Source organism: Eumetopias jubatus, unplaced genomic scaffold (assembly GCF_037043125.1).
Source record: "Eumetopias jubatus isolate StellerSeaLion01/CBP00866 unplaced genomic scaffold, mEumJub1_p1.0 scaffold_8, whole genome shotgun sequence".
In the NCBI taxonomy this organism is placed as follows: Eukaryota; Metazoa; Chordata; class Mammalia; order Carnivora; family Otariidae; genus Eumetopias; species Eumetopias jubatus.
In genome coordinates, this window is record NW_028274814.1 from 92,983,702 (window position 1) to 93,001,006 (window position 17,305).

The 17,305-nt window shown below is 37.0% G+C and overlaps 1 protein-coding gene across 7 annotated transcripts in view; it reads right to left on the reverse strand.

Annotated features, from left to right (window-relative positions):
- The window catches only part of GRIP1 (glutamate receptor interacting protein 1), a 393,897-nt gene that overhangs the window by 177,911 nt on the left and 198,681 nt on the right, over positions 1–17,305 (reverse strand). For all 7 annotated transcript variants that reach the window (XM_088025633.1, XM_028111005.1, XM_088025632.1 and 4 more), the window contains exon 2: positions 3,866–3,946. In XM_088025633.1, the coding sequence (XP_087881759.1) occupies positions 3,866–3,946 (81 nt within the window). The remainder of the gene's footprint in view (positions 1–3,865; positions 3,947–17,305) is intronic.

Here is a 17,305-nt window from a genome sequence, read left to right on the forward strand (position 1 = left end):
TATGGCCAAATTGATGTGTCTTTTTTTATATGCTAGGAGGAAAAAAAAAATCTCACACAAACTTTTGCAGCTCATCTGGCTAGAGTTACGATAATTTTCCCGGGGCATCAAAGTTTGGAAATACAATAGATGTGAAAGCTTGATGTCTTCTTGCATTTGTGAATTGCCCAGAAATCTTTGTCAAGACTAGCATAATCAAAGAAAGCTATCCTACTTGGAAAGAGGAAGCATGTCAAATAAATAATATATGAACTCTAGGCCTTGAGGTCTACAGTAGTAGCCTATCTTTTCCCTTCATTATTAGACAGACATAATTAAATCCTTCATCTATCTCTAAGTTGGTAATGCAACAAATTATTGCAAAATGCGTTAAACTAGGAGTCAGTAGAGATTTCCTCTAATAATTTGGACAAACCCTTCAAGTGGTCAAATTTCAGTTCACCAGTAATCTGTCAAATAAATGGGACCAGATCAAGAGATTCTTTTTAATAAACATAGATGTGCGGTAGAATCTGTTACTTCAACATATCTTTGTACTTGGAACTCATCTTCTCTTTGATTAAAAAAATGGGCAGAAAAGAGATTGAAAATATGGCTCCTCAATATTTTTTAACAGACTTAACAGGTCTTTAATCTATATTTAAACTTCAGTGTTGTAGAGACACTCATGTCATTTTTTTTACTATCATCATTATTAAAATTTTACAAAACTTTATGAAAGGCTAAGGAATCTTTTTTCCTGCACATTTAGTGTCATAAGAGACATGATTAAAATGACCAATTTCCAAATAATATGAATAATGCATTTCCTCTTTATCCAAAGCAAATGTATTTCGCTCCCAGGAGATGTTTAATCCATTCCCTTTTTTGAGAAGAGTAAAGGAGGACGATGAAAGCATTTACAGTTAGAATTGTCACTTAAGAAAAGACACACATTTGACTTGTGAGTATAAAATAATTGCTGCAGTAATTCTGAGTTTAGACAGGGGATGTGGATCTTGATATGAATGAAAAGCAAATTATATCTCTGTTAACATTCAAGGTTACCTCTTTGTGACAGAATTATTACAAGTTGCTCCTTGTTATGCCATGAAAATAGTGGAACCCATGTTAAGAAATCTTGCCAATGTGTACATTTATAACTATTTATTCCAGGAAGCACCCGGTCTACATTTGTAGAATAAGTTTCAAAGAACTAAGCTTTCATAAAACTTGGATCAAGAAGTTTAATATGCCTTCCACCACCCTACACTCTGCCTCCACTACATTCTCACTCCTTCCATCAGAGAAAGCGCTAACACGAATGATCAAATTCAGTCAGCACTGTTGGATTGTTGGGAGTGGAGTTTGGGGGTAGATGTGAGGAAAACCATAGCTTCTTTAAGGTTCCAGCTTGCTTGTGTTTGCTTATGGTATCTGGGGCAGCAAAATGGCTGTAGGGCTGCATCTGCCCTGAGAGTTATCTTTTCACCAAGAAGATCCATGGTCTGCTAGATTAACCAAGAAAGACCTGTTTAGGCCTTCTTTCAGCTCCTTGTTGCATTTTTCTCTAGACACAACCTTCTTTGCTACCAAGGCGGTAAAACACCTTTGAGGAGGGGGGCACAGGAGAAAGGAACAAAGGCTGCAAACTTGCATTTTGCTCTTATGGCTCCATGTGGTCCAATGGAGTTCAACAGGAGAACATTTCAGGAGTTTTCAGCTAAAGCTCCCACAGTTCATAAAGAGTGCGCATTTTCCCAGACTCTTCCTCTGTGCATTTCTTTCCCATGGACTTAGTAGGGGTAAAGGTAGTAAACACAGTAGGTGACGGGTCAAGACTTCTGGATGCTGGGTTAGAGCTCTCCTTAAGTGACTTCTTGGCCATAGATCAAAGGAGGACACCCCCCCTTTTTTTGTCAGAACAAGAATTAATAGTTACTTTTAAGTAAGACAGTAAAGTCAAGTAAGTAAAGGTTCAGAACTTCAAGTGTTAGAAGTCAGTCGGGAAGCAGTTTCTAAGAAGTTCCTTAATTTTCTCCTTCCGATATAGTAAGTAATACTCAGCTATTGACCACTTTGGTTTCTTAGCCCTCTGGCTGGTGAAGTCTTTTTTCTTGGACTGTTCTTAATAAGAGGATTTTCAAGACCTGGAACCCTTTTGGCTGCTACCTCATTAGAGATGAACAAAAAGGTGTTTGTCCATGTTTAAACCCTAAGAAAATAACCTGTGAAGCCTACAAAAAAGGTTTGTGATTCTAAATAAATTGATTCTATTAAATTGATATAAGGAGGACCAAAGGAAAAATTTCTGTAATGAAGAATCACTGTGTGTCATGAACTAAGGATTATGATGAACAACTTCTGTGTACCTAGCACGTAACTTAAAAAACTACTTAATGATCTCAGGGAAAAGTTTAGCCCTCAAACATGTGTTATAATTTAGTAACACTAGAGAACCCATGAAAAGAAAACATGATTATAGTCAGTGCTTTTGTTCAATATCACTAAAGTGGTAAGGACATTAGGAAGTCTCTTCACTCTTTCCAGCAGAGGAGTAGTGCATACCAGGTAATGTAGAGAAGCCAGGAAGGAATCGATGGATAACTGGAATTCTTGAACTTCAAACTTTGGGTACTTCCTTACTGCTGACAAAGAGAAAGCAGAGAACACAGCCCACAGCTGACTACAGTAGTTTTTCTAAATGTGACTAGTATTAAGAATGATGTTTTATAGAATAGAATAGAAGAAATCTCGGCACTGGGTGATGCCATCCAATTATAGAATTCAAATTACTTTAGAATCTTCAAAGCACACAAACAAGGATGTATAACATATTTACAGCCTCTTTATAAGCCATGAACTTTCATAATGAATCCAAGCCTTCAGAATAAGAATAAAAATAACCACATGTCATTCTTATAAAAGTAAATAATAATCATTAGCAGGGTTGCTCAGAAACTGGACTCATATTGCTCTTATTCAAATGGAAAAAATCCCCCTTTCACTGACAGACTTTGCCAAACCATTCAATTTAATGTTGGAAACACTGCTTTATTTCTCCTGAATTGTTACACTACTATGCTCTAAAATCCCATAGCAAAGGTTTAGTGGTACTCAATTTACTTGTATAAAATATATAAAGACATTATTTTTGATAAATGTCTAAATGTATTAATGGTTTTAACCCTTCTCTTAAGTACAGTTGCTTCCATGAGAGCTTTTCCATGGATTAACTAGTTTACATCAAGCTTGCATAGTATTTTGAATTTTTTTCCTCCTTTAGAACTTTTGTGTCATTCTTAAACTCAAAACTTCAAAATATTGAAGTTTTGGAGTAAAGGCATTTTAAGATATTTGTCCAAAATATTTTGTTGAAAAAACAGGTATCACTTCTTGAATTAAAGAATCCTAATCACAGCTTCCTAAAGAGACAAAGCCCCAGAATTTTACAAGAGTTGCCCAGTGGAAGTAAATCCATGTTCAAAGAGCTAAGAAGAAAGGACCAATTTGTTATTCAGCAAATGTATGTTCTGCCACAGCAATTTCGAACCCCTTTGTTCTGCCTTGTATGTCTCAGCAAAGAAATAGATGCTGCTGTGAAAGTCACCCCCTGGAAACAGAGAAGAGTGTAAGCAAATGAGTGAGAGCTGACATAACTTCAAGTTATTTTACAAAGGATTTGCACATAAGATGATTTCTCACAAGTTGGCAAGCTTTTCCAAAGTCTAGCTGTTATGAATATCCTTTGAACAAGTTGTGTAGAATGCAGTCCACACCCTATGAAACTGCATTGATTTTTATTACCAAGTTGGAACTATTTAGGATCACCAAATAACAGGGTTCAAAAGTAAAACAGCTGAAAAATCCAACAGTCTGGTCTAACCTGGGATGCTCTGTCTCCTCACAGCCAACGCTCCATCAGGCGGCTTTGTCTGGCTGGCGGATTTAGTGTAGGGGCTCTCATCTGCAAAGGTACAATGAAGCGTTTGGTTAATTTCCATCCAGTTTCTAATGCAGTGAAGATCTTTTAATGGATTGCAATCCTTCTGCCAGAGAGAGGTGATATAGTACGGAATAGGAGAAAGAGTCGGGAGATCTGAGTCTTAACCTTGACTTAGCTGTGGGACAAGTCATTTAAAATGTTCTGAACATTCGTTTCCTCACCTATAGAAGAGGGAGATACTTTCTCATCTACCTCTTAGGTGTGTCAGGATCAAGCTATAGTGTACATGAAGGCATAAAAGGATAAGAACTATGCAAATATAGTGTACAAATTGTCTTTCACCTAGATTCATTTATAAATAAGTATCAGTGAATATCACTAAGAGGAAGAGAAAAAAGGAATAAAATGGCTCAGTGGGCACTAAGAATAATCAGCTCGAAGAACAAAGGAAATGAAAAGAAATGTTATATTTCAGATGAGAGAGCATTACAAGCAGATGACAGAGCATTAGTATTGCAGGAAAATAAAGACACACAGAACTAGCAGGTTCTTCTTGGAAGTGAGAAATGGCATCCAGAGCAAAATGGAGGGACAGGGACATTTAGAGTAAGACCAGAGAAGCTATGTTGGGAACAGGGAAGGAATGATGGTTTGGCAAAAGAAGACGGATATTGCAATGGACTGATCCATCCTCTTTGAGAAAGAGATAAAAATAACCTACAGAACCATGAAGAGAACAACTGAAAAGACAGAAGGACTAAAGCTCAGCATATCTGTGACAATTAGGCAAGAAGCTGAACGAACAAAACACTAAGTGACAAGATCATAGAGGTGATGGATCCATGAAAATCTAAGTAAAGTGACTTATATTTAAATACAGAAAAGGATTTATTCTGGCTTGGAATACAGGAGTAATGATCTAGGATGGCAGATATTAGGGTTAAAAAAGAAAGGAAGAATTCTTCTCAGTTTGCATGGGGCATTTGTATAAGGTTAAGAGATGTCTGAGTGACAACCTTCAACATTTTCAAGAATAAGATGTATATGGTCTGAGTAGACATAATGTAAAATAATTATCTAGTAAATCAAGTCAAGCTAGATGATCCAAATGGTACTTCTGGTCACACTGTAAGGTAGGTTTGTTGTGGTTATTGTTGTAATAGGAAATCATTAAATGATTAAAAAGAACCATACTGTACATTGTAAACTATTAAATATTACAGGGATTTAATTCATCAAGTAGGCTTTAACATCTGAAAACATTAATTCTCCCAACTCAGTGGTCTGTGTTTCAAAACTGAGGAACTCGATTCTGTTCTAGGATGTACTTCTGGTTGAAATGATTCACGATTTCTTCATAAAACTAACAAGGCCTTTATAAGCAATGACAAAAAGGAACGATTAACACCGCGGTAGGCTGTAATTAACTTAAAAAATGGAAATCATGCTGTTTCATGTTTATATCCCATTTGTCAGACAATTCTTTATGTTTTTCCAATCTTAGATGTAATCTACCAACTTTCAGATACCAATACAATCAACAGCATCATTTTTGCTTATGATACAGTATCCTAGATCTTTGACTCTTCTCCTTGCAAATGCAATTTTTAAAAAAAATTTTTTATTGTTATGTTGCAAATGCAATTTTGAGTATAATCAGAAACCACAACACAAAATGTAAGCATTGCACTACAAAAGTCTCTATTTGCCCCACCACTTCCACTTGAGTATATGAGTGCTTTTCTCACAGTACTGATTTAATAACCAGGCAATATGCTTTATACAGCACCTATTAAAAAAAAAAAACTTAACTCTATGTGAAAATCTGGATTCTTTATAAAACCAATTAAAATATATTTTCTTTCATAATCCAAAACTTTGAAACTGTATGAGTACAGAGCACTGAGCCAAGGAGATATACAGTTTTAGGGGCAGCGTCTTGGAAGCCTAAAGGCTTTCCTCAGTTTTCAGTTTGTCAAGAGTCCAGCCAATTAAAGTCTTGGGTTGAATCCAGCATTGGATTTTCTTAAAGGGCAATAAGAGATTTGCCCAGGAGGCTCTGGGAGATTTTTTGCACTCAATGCTCTATTTTAAGGAGCTATTTTTTTTTTTTTTTTTTTTTTTAGAAATTTACCACTTTGCACTACATAAGTACTCAACCTTGGTAAAATTGTTTTCTCATTCATATTTGAAAACAGTTTCCTTGATTTAGAGCTGAGATAGTCTAGTAATGCACATCCTTAAAAGGTTGAAACCACATTACAGCTGATCACCTGGCCAGCCTCTACATATCCATTACCCAGCTCCCACCCCCACTCCCAGTATTAAGAGCGTCCTTACTGAGCGTAAACAAAAATCTAGAAGCCAAAAGTTGTATTGGTCAAAGTTCCAGACTGAAGTAATTTTGATATTATCTAAAAATAGCTTGCCAAAGTCAATCAGGTTGAAAGCAATAATTCCTAAAGGCAGTGAGTCAGAATCCTGGTAACATTTATCATGAGAGTTAAGGGGAGCACAGCGACACAGCAGTATGGCACCATTGAACATTTGTGTGTGAGTTTTTATATGTGTCAGAGGTAGAATTTAGTGATTCATCAGTGGCATATAACACCCAGTGCTCATTACATCAAGTGCCCTCCTTAATGCCCATCAACCAATTACCCCAATCTCACCCACTTTACTTCCAGCAACCCTCAGTTTGTTTCCTAGACTTCAGCATCTCTTATGGTTTGCCTCCCTTTCAATTTTCATCTTATTTTATTTTTCCTTCCCTTCCCCTATGTTCATCTGTTTTGTTTTCTAAATTTCACATATGAGTGAAATCATATGGTATTTGTCTTTCTCTGACTGACTTATTTCACTTAGCATAATACCCTCTAGTTCCATCCATGTTATTGCAAATGGCAAGATTTCATTCCTTTTGATGGCTGAGTAAATTCCATTGTATATATACACCAGATCTTTTTTCATTCATCTGGCGATGGACATCTGGGCTCTTTCCATATTTTGGCTATTGTGGACATTGCTGCTATAAACACTGGGGTGCATGTGCCCCTCCATACTGTTTTCCAGACTGGCTATACCAGTTTGCATTCCCACCAACAGTGTAAGAGGGTTCCCCTTTCTCCACATCCTTGCCAACATTTGTTGTTTTCTAAGTTGTTAATTTTAGTTATTCTGACCAGTGTGAGGTAGTATCTCATTGTGGTTTTGATTTGTATTTCCCTGATGCTGAGTGATGTTGAGCATTTGTTTTCATATGTCTGTTGGCCATTTGTATGTCTCCCAAGAAGACATACAAATGGCTAACATTTGTTTCTAAATAAACTTTTCCTAAGAATATCTGTTTATTTTAAACCTCTAGGAGGAATCATAGGCCTTTTATAAAAAGCTACCCATCACAGAATGGACATGAACTCTTGATGTGATTTACTCAAAGTCAACTCTTGATTCACAAACTTTGCTTGAAAGTAGAAGCGGAGAAGAGACACTGAATATATCAGTGGCTGATGGGTCCATAGTAGGATACTAAAGGATAAGAATGTCTGGGGTACATTTTAATCCTTGAGCATAAAGTCATGGAGAGCTATGGAGTCTTCTATTGTGGTTTTCTCATGTGTTCCTTAATGGAGATTAGTTGATATATTATTAGAATTTCATGGTTATAAGGGATGATTTAGACTACTCTTTCATCGTATCAGGACTTAAAGTCCAGAGAGGTAAATTTATGAACACACATCTAGAGTGAGTCTGGATTGATCTTCTTTTCTTTTTATTCCCATGCTCTTTCCTCCTTATGCTATGACCTCTTGGATGAACAATGAGCTTTGATAGGTTCTTAGTTGCATGTTTCTGTATCACACAGGTAAGTGTCTGGACACCACTCCAGCAAAGAGCTTGCATAATATAAGTTAATTCCTATGGAGAAGGCTATGAAAATGAGCAATCATAGCTAATTCCTTTTGTGTCTATATAAATCTCATTCCCCCTTCCTCCACATATTTGTATGCCCAAAATGAAGTGTACTTAAATTGTACCACAGAACCAATCTATACTTTTAACTTCACTTTTTGGAAGATGCAAACTTAAAATAAATGCCAATACAATGCACTGTTCCTCAATAAGGGCCTTAAAAGTTTCACTGAATATAAGATCCATGTTAATACTTCTTTATCTTATCAGGGAGACACTAAATAGACTTTCAAGTTCCACCCAATTACATAAATGAATTTTAAAAAATAGGTCAAATAATAAGGAAAGGAATCAGTAGATAATATCTCCAGAACTGTGTCTGACACCAAACATGCATTCATTAAACATTTGCTGATAGATGACTGAATTACATTCAACTTGTCAAACTAGAGCATTTACTATAAATAAGCAACAGGAAGAAAGTCAAACATTTGTTATGAGCTATCCTCCTTCCTGCCTCTAATTTTCTTTTTCTAGGTTTATAGCCTATTCCTTTTAATGTCACATCATTACCCAACAGCTATTAAGCACTGACTTAATATGTTAAAAATTTGTGACTCTTTGTAAGCTAATATTAAAATATATTTCTTTTCATTTTCATTCAGACTACAGAAAGATTTATCAAACAACCTTTAAAATAATGCCTTTAAGCAAAAGAATTCTGATTTTCACACAGGACTTCCAGCTTTGACTTTGATGGTGGATCATATACAAAGGGAGCCTTATTGAAAGTCACCATAGGGGCAAAGCAGACATTCAACTGGGTGAGTTACTGCTCACTGAAGTGAATGCTGTAAGTAATCATCAAGGGCATCATGGGGTGTCAGAACTGTCAACCTTTCCTCATGACATCTTAGCAGCTAAATAATCACTGTCACACTTGATGGCCGCCCACTGTCATAGGAGCTGTATATTGGTAATAACAAGGAAGAGCACAGGTCGCTTTTAGAGTGACATCCCATGAGGCTAGGAAAAATGCCTTCCATTAAATGGAGAATCGACACTGTGACAGAGGCACAGAAAGGGCTTAGTCAAGCATATACTTAAAACAGAAGTGGAACAATGGGGAAGACCATCTGTCCCTCGCATTCCCCCAACTTTGGTCAGTCTCCTCATGTCCCAAACACAGGAGGGGCAAACACAGATCATTTGTTTTGATTACATATTCCAAGTGAAGCTGGTGTTTATAAACCTGGAAAGCTAATAGCAGGCACTAAGGAGTAATGCTTCATTCTGGATCATGACCAAAGCCCATGCTGGAGCTAAGAGAACCACATCTTGAGGAATGGACGCAGGTCCCCTCCTATTCTCATAACCTTGAATGGTTGCCTGACATCAAATAGCATCCATGTGTAATCAGGCTGCTTCTTGTCTCTCCATCTCCTGCCTCGCCCATTTCCAGTGTCTGAGCTTCCCAGAGGGAGTGGATATGACTATGGTTTCAAGGATCCCTAGCTATGTTTGTGGCTTTGTTGAAGAAAAAAAAATTAATGTCCTCTGGCTGAGACTAATCAGCCTACGCTAAACAATTCCTAGCAACTAATTATGCACAATTGAGGCACCTGCTAAGCCAACGAATCCCTTAACTTCTTGATTAGGAAAAAAAAAAGGCATTTTCTGCAGTTAAACATTACGACCATTCCCTAGCAGTGGGGAGATAGGCAGCTCATGGCACAACGTTCATGCATGTCATTACAAACTCAGAAAAAAACTCTTGTTTTTCATGAATGAACAAAATGAAATACATTGTGAAGGGAATAATCTGTCCCTTGAATTCAATTACATTCCACAAATTTTAGTGCCTACTATGTGCAAACTAGGAATCAAAGTGGATAAAAGATAATAAAACTTTAAGTGGAATGGTGATTGAAGAATCCTTATTGCTTTGTGGGTTTGAGATTAGAACATGCGCTTCATTAGCTGAGGGGGGAAATGAGCACAGGCTTAGGGTACGGTGGAGGGGGCGGGGCACAGGAAGAAAAAGATAGCTCTATTGCAACAAACGTATCCAGAATTCTGCAATCAGAAAAATCAAGAAACAGGCCATTTTAATTTTCAACTAACATGGAAATTTTGTGTGATGTGGGACCATAATCTTTTCAGGACCTGGATCTTGTGAATATTTTATCCCAGCCCAGCATGAACGTATTATGAGTCGGCCGTTTCTCTTTTTTAGACACTAGACCTCCAGTTTAATTTGCTGCCTTGGTGGTTTGATGGCACATTCTAAAATTTAAGCAAGATTTCCTACAGGGTAGCTGTCAAAGGGTTTTGACAATAGACCTACTTATATCTTATACTTATTAAAATAATGTATAAATACAAGCACCATACCCCACACAATTTAAAGAAAAACACACTCAAAGATATGGCCCAATCCGCCTCTCCAATTCCAAATAGTTCTTAATCTCTGATAAAATAAACTTTTCTCCCCTAGGGCCAAACAAAAAAATGCACCCTCAATCTTTCCTAGAGTCAGAAGCTTCTGAGTCGTACATGGGCTTCAGTTCTACTACTGTGGTGTGTTGAAGCGATGATACGGATAACTGCTTACATCTGACAGTGAGAACGAATTAGTTTAATCTCCCTGCCTAATGGATGAAGTAGTCCACAAACTAGGTTCAAACCCAGAAGGGAGCGGGAATGATCTGAGCTTGATGGCAGAAGGCAGAGGCAGTGTGCTCCTCCAGTCCAGTCTTCTTCCTACGAAGAGATGGTTTCCCTCCTCTCTTTTGTTAGCTGTTTTGCATCTGCATGACATTGTTGTCCTTCCTTGATTCTGCAGGTTTCTGTACAGTTTTATAAATCAGACACAGATGTGATTTATATTCTTAAAGGGGACCAGGTCTTTTGCTTTTGAACATTAAATAAAGAAATCATCCAGAGAGTGACTTCATTTAAAAACAAATGTACAGTGTCTTCTTCACAATGATAGAATGTCCTCTAAAATTATATTAATCACAATCACATAACCATTTCAGGGATCAAATATTATAGCTAAAAACAATGCCAACAGTAGAGTTTATATTGCTGTAGGCCTGTCTTACAAGACCATTTTTCTCCCTCTGCTCCATTAACTAACGCCTTGCTACCCAAAGTGTGGTCCCCATAGACAAGCAGCATGGGCATCATCTGGGAGCTTGTCAGAAATGTAGAATCCCAGGCTCCACCCCAGATCTTTGGAATCAGATTTAACAAAATCTTTGGGTAATTTGTATGCACATTAAAATTTGGGAAGCCCTGTTCCAATTGATTTGACCAACAGCAACAGCATAGGTAGTGAGGATGCATCTGTTCTGATTGTCACCTGATTGTGTCAGTGGTGGCCCACAAAGAAGCTGTCAGAATAGCTTCAATGATATCCCCAGTTCTGAAATAATATAATTATCAAATTACTTATGGAATGATTTCCTCAAATGGAAATGAAACTGTTGCAATGTTATGATTCTGAGTGAATTCCATCTTCTCTTGATTCACTTTAAACCCTTTGACAATCCTAAAATGGCTAGTTTATGGGGGTAACCGGATACATCTAAGGTCAGATTATCTACAGCAGTTGATTGATTAAGGCAGAGACAGGAAACAGTAAGGTGTTATTACCCCCGAGCCAGTAAAAGACAACTGAAAATGAAAAGTTATGTCCTGTCTCATGGTAGGGACATGGGGGAAAGAATCTTCTGTGGTAGTATCTCCTTAAACTCTTTTCTTTAGACACAAAGTTACTCCCTTGCACGCACACAGTTCTCTTGGAACCGGGAAGTTCTCCAGCACAGAACCTGGCCTATGATCTTTGTGTAGGCATGCATAGGACCACTGTGGCCCCTGAGCATCTGGTCAACCTTGTGGAAGTGGTCTGCAGTAACTGTGCTGCTTGGTGATGCCTACAGGTTTTTTGGAAGAGTAATATCTCGAGCCAGGTTAATTTGTAAATCCTCTCTGAAATTAATGAGCATGAAATTGCACATTTTCTGCCTCAGGCATTTCCACTGCTCATGTGTCTGAATCACAAATGATAACACTTATGCTTCTTAGTATTGTTTCCAGCAGGAACAGATGAACAAGAGTCACAGCAATCACCGACTGGCCTCATCACCAAAGAATCGACATTTCTAGAGGGATGGACACTATGCCAGGAGGCTTATTTTCATTACCATATCAGATCCCAATTAAAAACTTTTAAAAAGTTAAATTCAATACAGCTTCTATATTTTCTACATGTAGGGAGGGTTATATGCTTTAATTCTCTGACTTTACCACCAATTATGCCTGCTAATATTCTCGGTATCTTAACGCTATGAAATACGTGTAGCTTCAACAAGCTCTTGGCATTAAAATAATAATGTAGTGAAAAATATGAATTACTTCAGGGTAACAAATACTGGCTATCTGAAGCCACATTTGCTAATTCTTATTTAAAAAGTGCACCATCATTCAGGAAAAAGTATTTGAGTATAAAGAGGCTAGAACATATCTGAATATTACTGGAGGGTCATAAGAATCAAAGATTATATATAATAGCAGATAGAGCTGGGTGGATCAATAGAAATAAATAAAACATTTAGAGAAATTAAGGTTCCCCCCATTTTTTGACCAATAATAATATGAAATTAAGAAGTTACTTTGATAAATACAGAGAACAAACTGGTGTTTGGTAGAGGGGGGATGGGTGGGGAATGGGTGAAATAGGTGAAGGAGATGAAGAGTGCACTTATCTTGCTGAGCACTGAGCAATGTATAGGATTATTAAATCATTGTACATCTGAAACAAATATAATACTGTATGTTAATTACACTGGAATAAAAAATAATTTAAAAAAAGAAGTTACTTTGACACATATTGATCACAATTTCAACTGCAGTACATTTGGGGAAAAATTTTTAAAAGTACATAGATTTCCTAGAGATAACTCATGAAACTTCATGTTTTCATTGAAAAGATTGAGATTTTTAAAAACATTCCAATAAATGGTCACAGTTTCAAAACTGGATCATTTAAATGATTATATCTCTTGATTACTCAAATCTCTTCATTTTTTTGTCCCTTTGGGGCACTTTTAGCATTTCTAGTATAAGCTGCAGAGAAGAAGAAGGAGATTTGTAAAAATCAGGACTCTCCAAGAGTTCTTCTTTTAGATGATATTACTATGATGCTTTCTATATTTAGAACATTTCAGTATGAAATATCAGTTGCAAGAATGAGGTTAAAATTTATGGAAAAAATAAGAGGAAGCAAAATGCAATCAGGATGACTTCATTTTAAGAGGTCTATGTCTTGCGCCAGTGAGTGAACAAACACTGGATATCATTAGATAAAAGAATGATTAGCCTACAGTTGTGGGGCGGAGCATTCTGGTATAGGTTTGATTATTGAGAAAATAGCCTTTAAAGCCCTCACCTGTTGCTGGCAATCAGTGATAAGTTTATAACTAAGGCAACTTTCCAATCTGGTTCAGTGGCTCAGTATTTTTCCTTTTTTTTTTTTTTTTTATTAACCAAGTATAGTATAAGCTAAAATAAATGCCAGCTTCTGGCAAATTACTTCATACAAATAAATGATCAGATAGTCACTATAGCTGATGAGTTTCTAAATGAAACTGAAAAAGAAAAAGTATTACTACCACCATTCAGACTCAGTTTCTAATATACAAGTTGGAAAATCTATCTCTATATCTAGCATCCTGGAGTAATAGAATGGGAAAAATAAGTAGCATGAATTTATAAGCTTGAGTAACATTTTGGAGCTAGGAGCAGAGACTGTTTTCCCCAGGGTCATTGATCTGCCCAAAGCACAAGGACATATGTGTCAAACCCACCGTGTGACTCCCAACTCCCTCTTTCATGGCTCAAGTGTGTAGTGGCCTTAGAAACAATACTCCAAAGGATGTTTCCAATATGTCAAGAAAAACCAAAGCTTTTTCTAAGAGTCTACTTTCATTAATAATCAAAACAGTGGAACAGGAGATGAGACTTTGTGGTAATGGGGAAAATGGATTAAGACAGAATTTTCAGAGAGCAAAGTAGACAGAAAGAAAAGTGAACCTCAGGTTGAATTCCCTGGTTATATGTGAAAGATGCAAGCGACATGAAGAAAAATTAGGGTTTGACTGTAATCATATAAGATTTTTTAGATGCTTCTGTCATTATACAACAATGCCACTGATTTCTTCTACAAATAACCTAAACACTTTCTTAGAGACCTTTCCTTGACTTCTGACTTTCTGCTCTCTTTAGGAAGTAGTTCAAATTACTTGAGAAAACTGTAAGACATTTTTAAATGTAAATAATACTAAAAATACTATAAACAATTATAGCTAATACTTACCAAGCACTCATTGTATGACAGCATGAGTCTTAGTCCTTTATGTGTATAATCTTATCCTCACAACTCAATAATACTTAGAACTGCACACACCCCACACACACACACACACACCCCCCACACACAAAAGATAAATTCGTTTTACAAAAGGAGTTCTGGTTTTAAGAGAGAATTTGCCATTGTTCACCCAAAATAGTAGATTCCATGGTGAATTTTTTTTCAATCTAATTCTTTATTTTTAAAATTTTATTATTTTTTTATTATGGTATGGTGAATTTAAATACAACTACTATTGTATTAAAACCGAGAGCAATGTGGAGTATACTACATGCCTAGCACTGTGCTTAGTACCTCATATACATTATCAATATTCACAACAATATAATTGTGCAGGTACAATTATACTAATCAAAACATGAGGATATAGAGGCTTATAGAGATGAAATAATGTGCCTGAATGTTCCCAAGGAGCAAAGTGCAGAAACGAAGCTTTAACTTACTCGTCTTTATAGGGTCGGCTCTCCCCCACAATGATATATTATTTACCAAAATTTGATTCACATCCATTTTTATAATTTCTGTGTGTGTGTGTGTGTGTGTGTGTGCGCACGCGCGCGCGTGTGTATGAAAAGAGAGGCACATTTTCATACACTAGTCACTCCTGGGTGTATTCTGGGTGACTATATATCACCGAAAGAGGATGGGACTTGGGGCTGCATTTGAAGATTTCCTGGAATTTCAGTTTAGAAAAGAAAATATCTTCTCCCAGTTTTTAGATCTTACTTCCTTGCCATGAATTCTTAGCTTCATTTATGATATAAGATTCAAGTTTTTTTCTGGCACATAAACAAATCACTTGAAAGAATGCCTTTTAGCCAAGAAGCCCCAAGCATTTTAGGAGATGAAATCTGGCTGAGTTTCTCTCTCTAACTCCTACTCTAGGCCAACCATTCTCTACTGATAGAGCATTTATGAACTGGTTCCTACAAGTGGTTTATCATCTTAAAATGAATAAATAGTGGGACATTCTCTTTCTCCTTTCCTATTCTAGACACCATGTTCATAGCCTGCTGCTTACAATATTTCAAACCTTTCATTAGTGTTCATGCAGCTAGAAGGGGAAACTAAATCTTGGACCAGGCGACAACTAGCAGTACAATGGAGAAAATGGTGGTATGCTTCATGTGGTCGGCAAAGGAGCTCATTGAAGTCTGTCTTTCCTCTTCCTCTGGCTCCCCCAGACCATATCTACAAATAGCCAGGCCCCAGAGTAGGGGTGCTGCAATCTCAGTTCTCAGACTAAGGAGTGGCTCTGTGCAGCAGAGTTACTGGACAGATAGGTGCACACTCTTTGCTAGACCTAACAATTTCACAGGGAGCCTACGAAGCCCAGTGACTAACACATATTAGCTATTCTTTCCAAGACGGTCATCTTTTCTGGCCTTGGCTCATTTCAAGACCTATCTCTGAACTCACTTTTTAATAACTTATAGTTTTAAAAAGTTCCCAGGTTTAAGCTCAATTTGTAAGTGTGAGCTAGTGTCGTTATATACCATTTTAGAGCCAACACCTTTTTGCCCGTTAGGCGAAGGGTGAGAATCACATTTGGATGCCTTGGGAATAATACACTTCATACATATGCCTTGGATTGCCACATGTTTTGCTTTATCAATTCATTGCTAGGTCAAGCAATAGCAGATGACTGCTTATCAAACAGATGACATGTGTTTTTAATGCACGATTAAAGCAGGATTTATCATGGCTGTCAAAATCCAGGAAGTGTGTGATTTTTGTTATTTAAAGCCCTACTTTGGATACTCTCTGGTTTTACAGGGAGAGGTGGTGATTATACAGACAAAACCTTACAAGGGTGTTAGACCAGAAATAATTTTTGTATGCAAAACATTAAACCCATTTAATACACCAGAATTTTACTCTAATGCAACTTTCATAGTTCATATGGCTCTCTCAGTTACTAACTGTGTGACCTTGGACAAGTTATTTATTCTCTTTGAGCACCAGTCTCCTCACCTATAAAATGGAAAATAGTACTGTACCTACCTCCTAGGACTGCTGTGAGGATTGAGTAAACAGCATAAATAAAGCACCAGGACTGACGTGAGTTCAAAAGGTGGTGGTTCCATCCATTAACCTGGTGTCTTAGGAAGCTGAGGGATAGACAAGAGTCAGGAGAGATCCCTCAGCAATAAATGTTTTCACGATAGCCCTTACCATACTATCCTGTAATCATCGACCTGTTTTTCTTCATAATATGAATTCCTTTGACTGGGGATTTACTTTTGCAGCTATAGATATTATTATCCCCATTTTCACAGATCAGAAAACTGAATCTCAGGGAAGCTAAAAATCTTTCTAAGGCTAAACAGCTAATAAGTGGCCGACCATTCATTCCCCAATACTGCTGCACCTTCTCAATAGAGAGAGCTTACACAACAAACAAACTTTAGTGGAGAGGGAAGTGTGTGTTCTCTGACTATTGTAAACCCAAATGAATGTTGTCCAACCTGTCCTTCCATTTTCTATCATAATGAAGAGGCAGATACTTGACAGGTCATTTTTTCAAAGCTATGGGATACCATTTGCAGAGTTTTCAGTTGGAGAAATTCACTGATATTAAGTGGTCTATTATGATTCAATTTGTCAGTGGCAAAATAAAAATTTAAAACCCAAGGACCTAGATTTAATAGTCCAAAGATGATCAGATTATCTTCATTTGCTACTGAGACAAATTATTCAGACATACAATTTCCTCACGAATTACTTGCTTGTCTAACTCTCCTTGGGTTGTATCTCCTTCATCAACTTCGCTACTTTTTCACATAAATCTTGCCTGAGCAAAGATTCAGCTTTCATAGTTAATTAGGACAAACAAGGAAAATGCAAATCAACTCTACAAAACGTGAATGTTTAATTTTGAACTGATTTTGTAGCATTATACTCACTAGGACTCTTCCAATTCTCCAATTAACAAGTTACTGACATGTACAAACATCTAGAATAAAAGAAACCTTTTCTTCCATCACTGTTTGTCAGTTTCATTACTGAGTTTGGCTCCGCTTTGGGACACT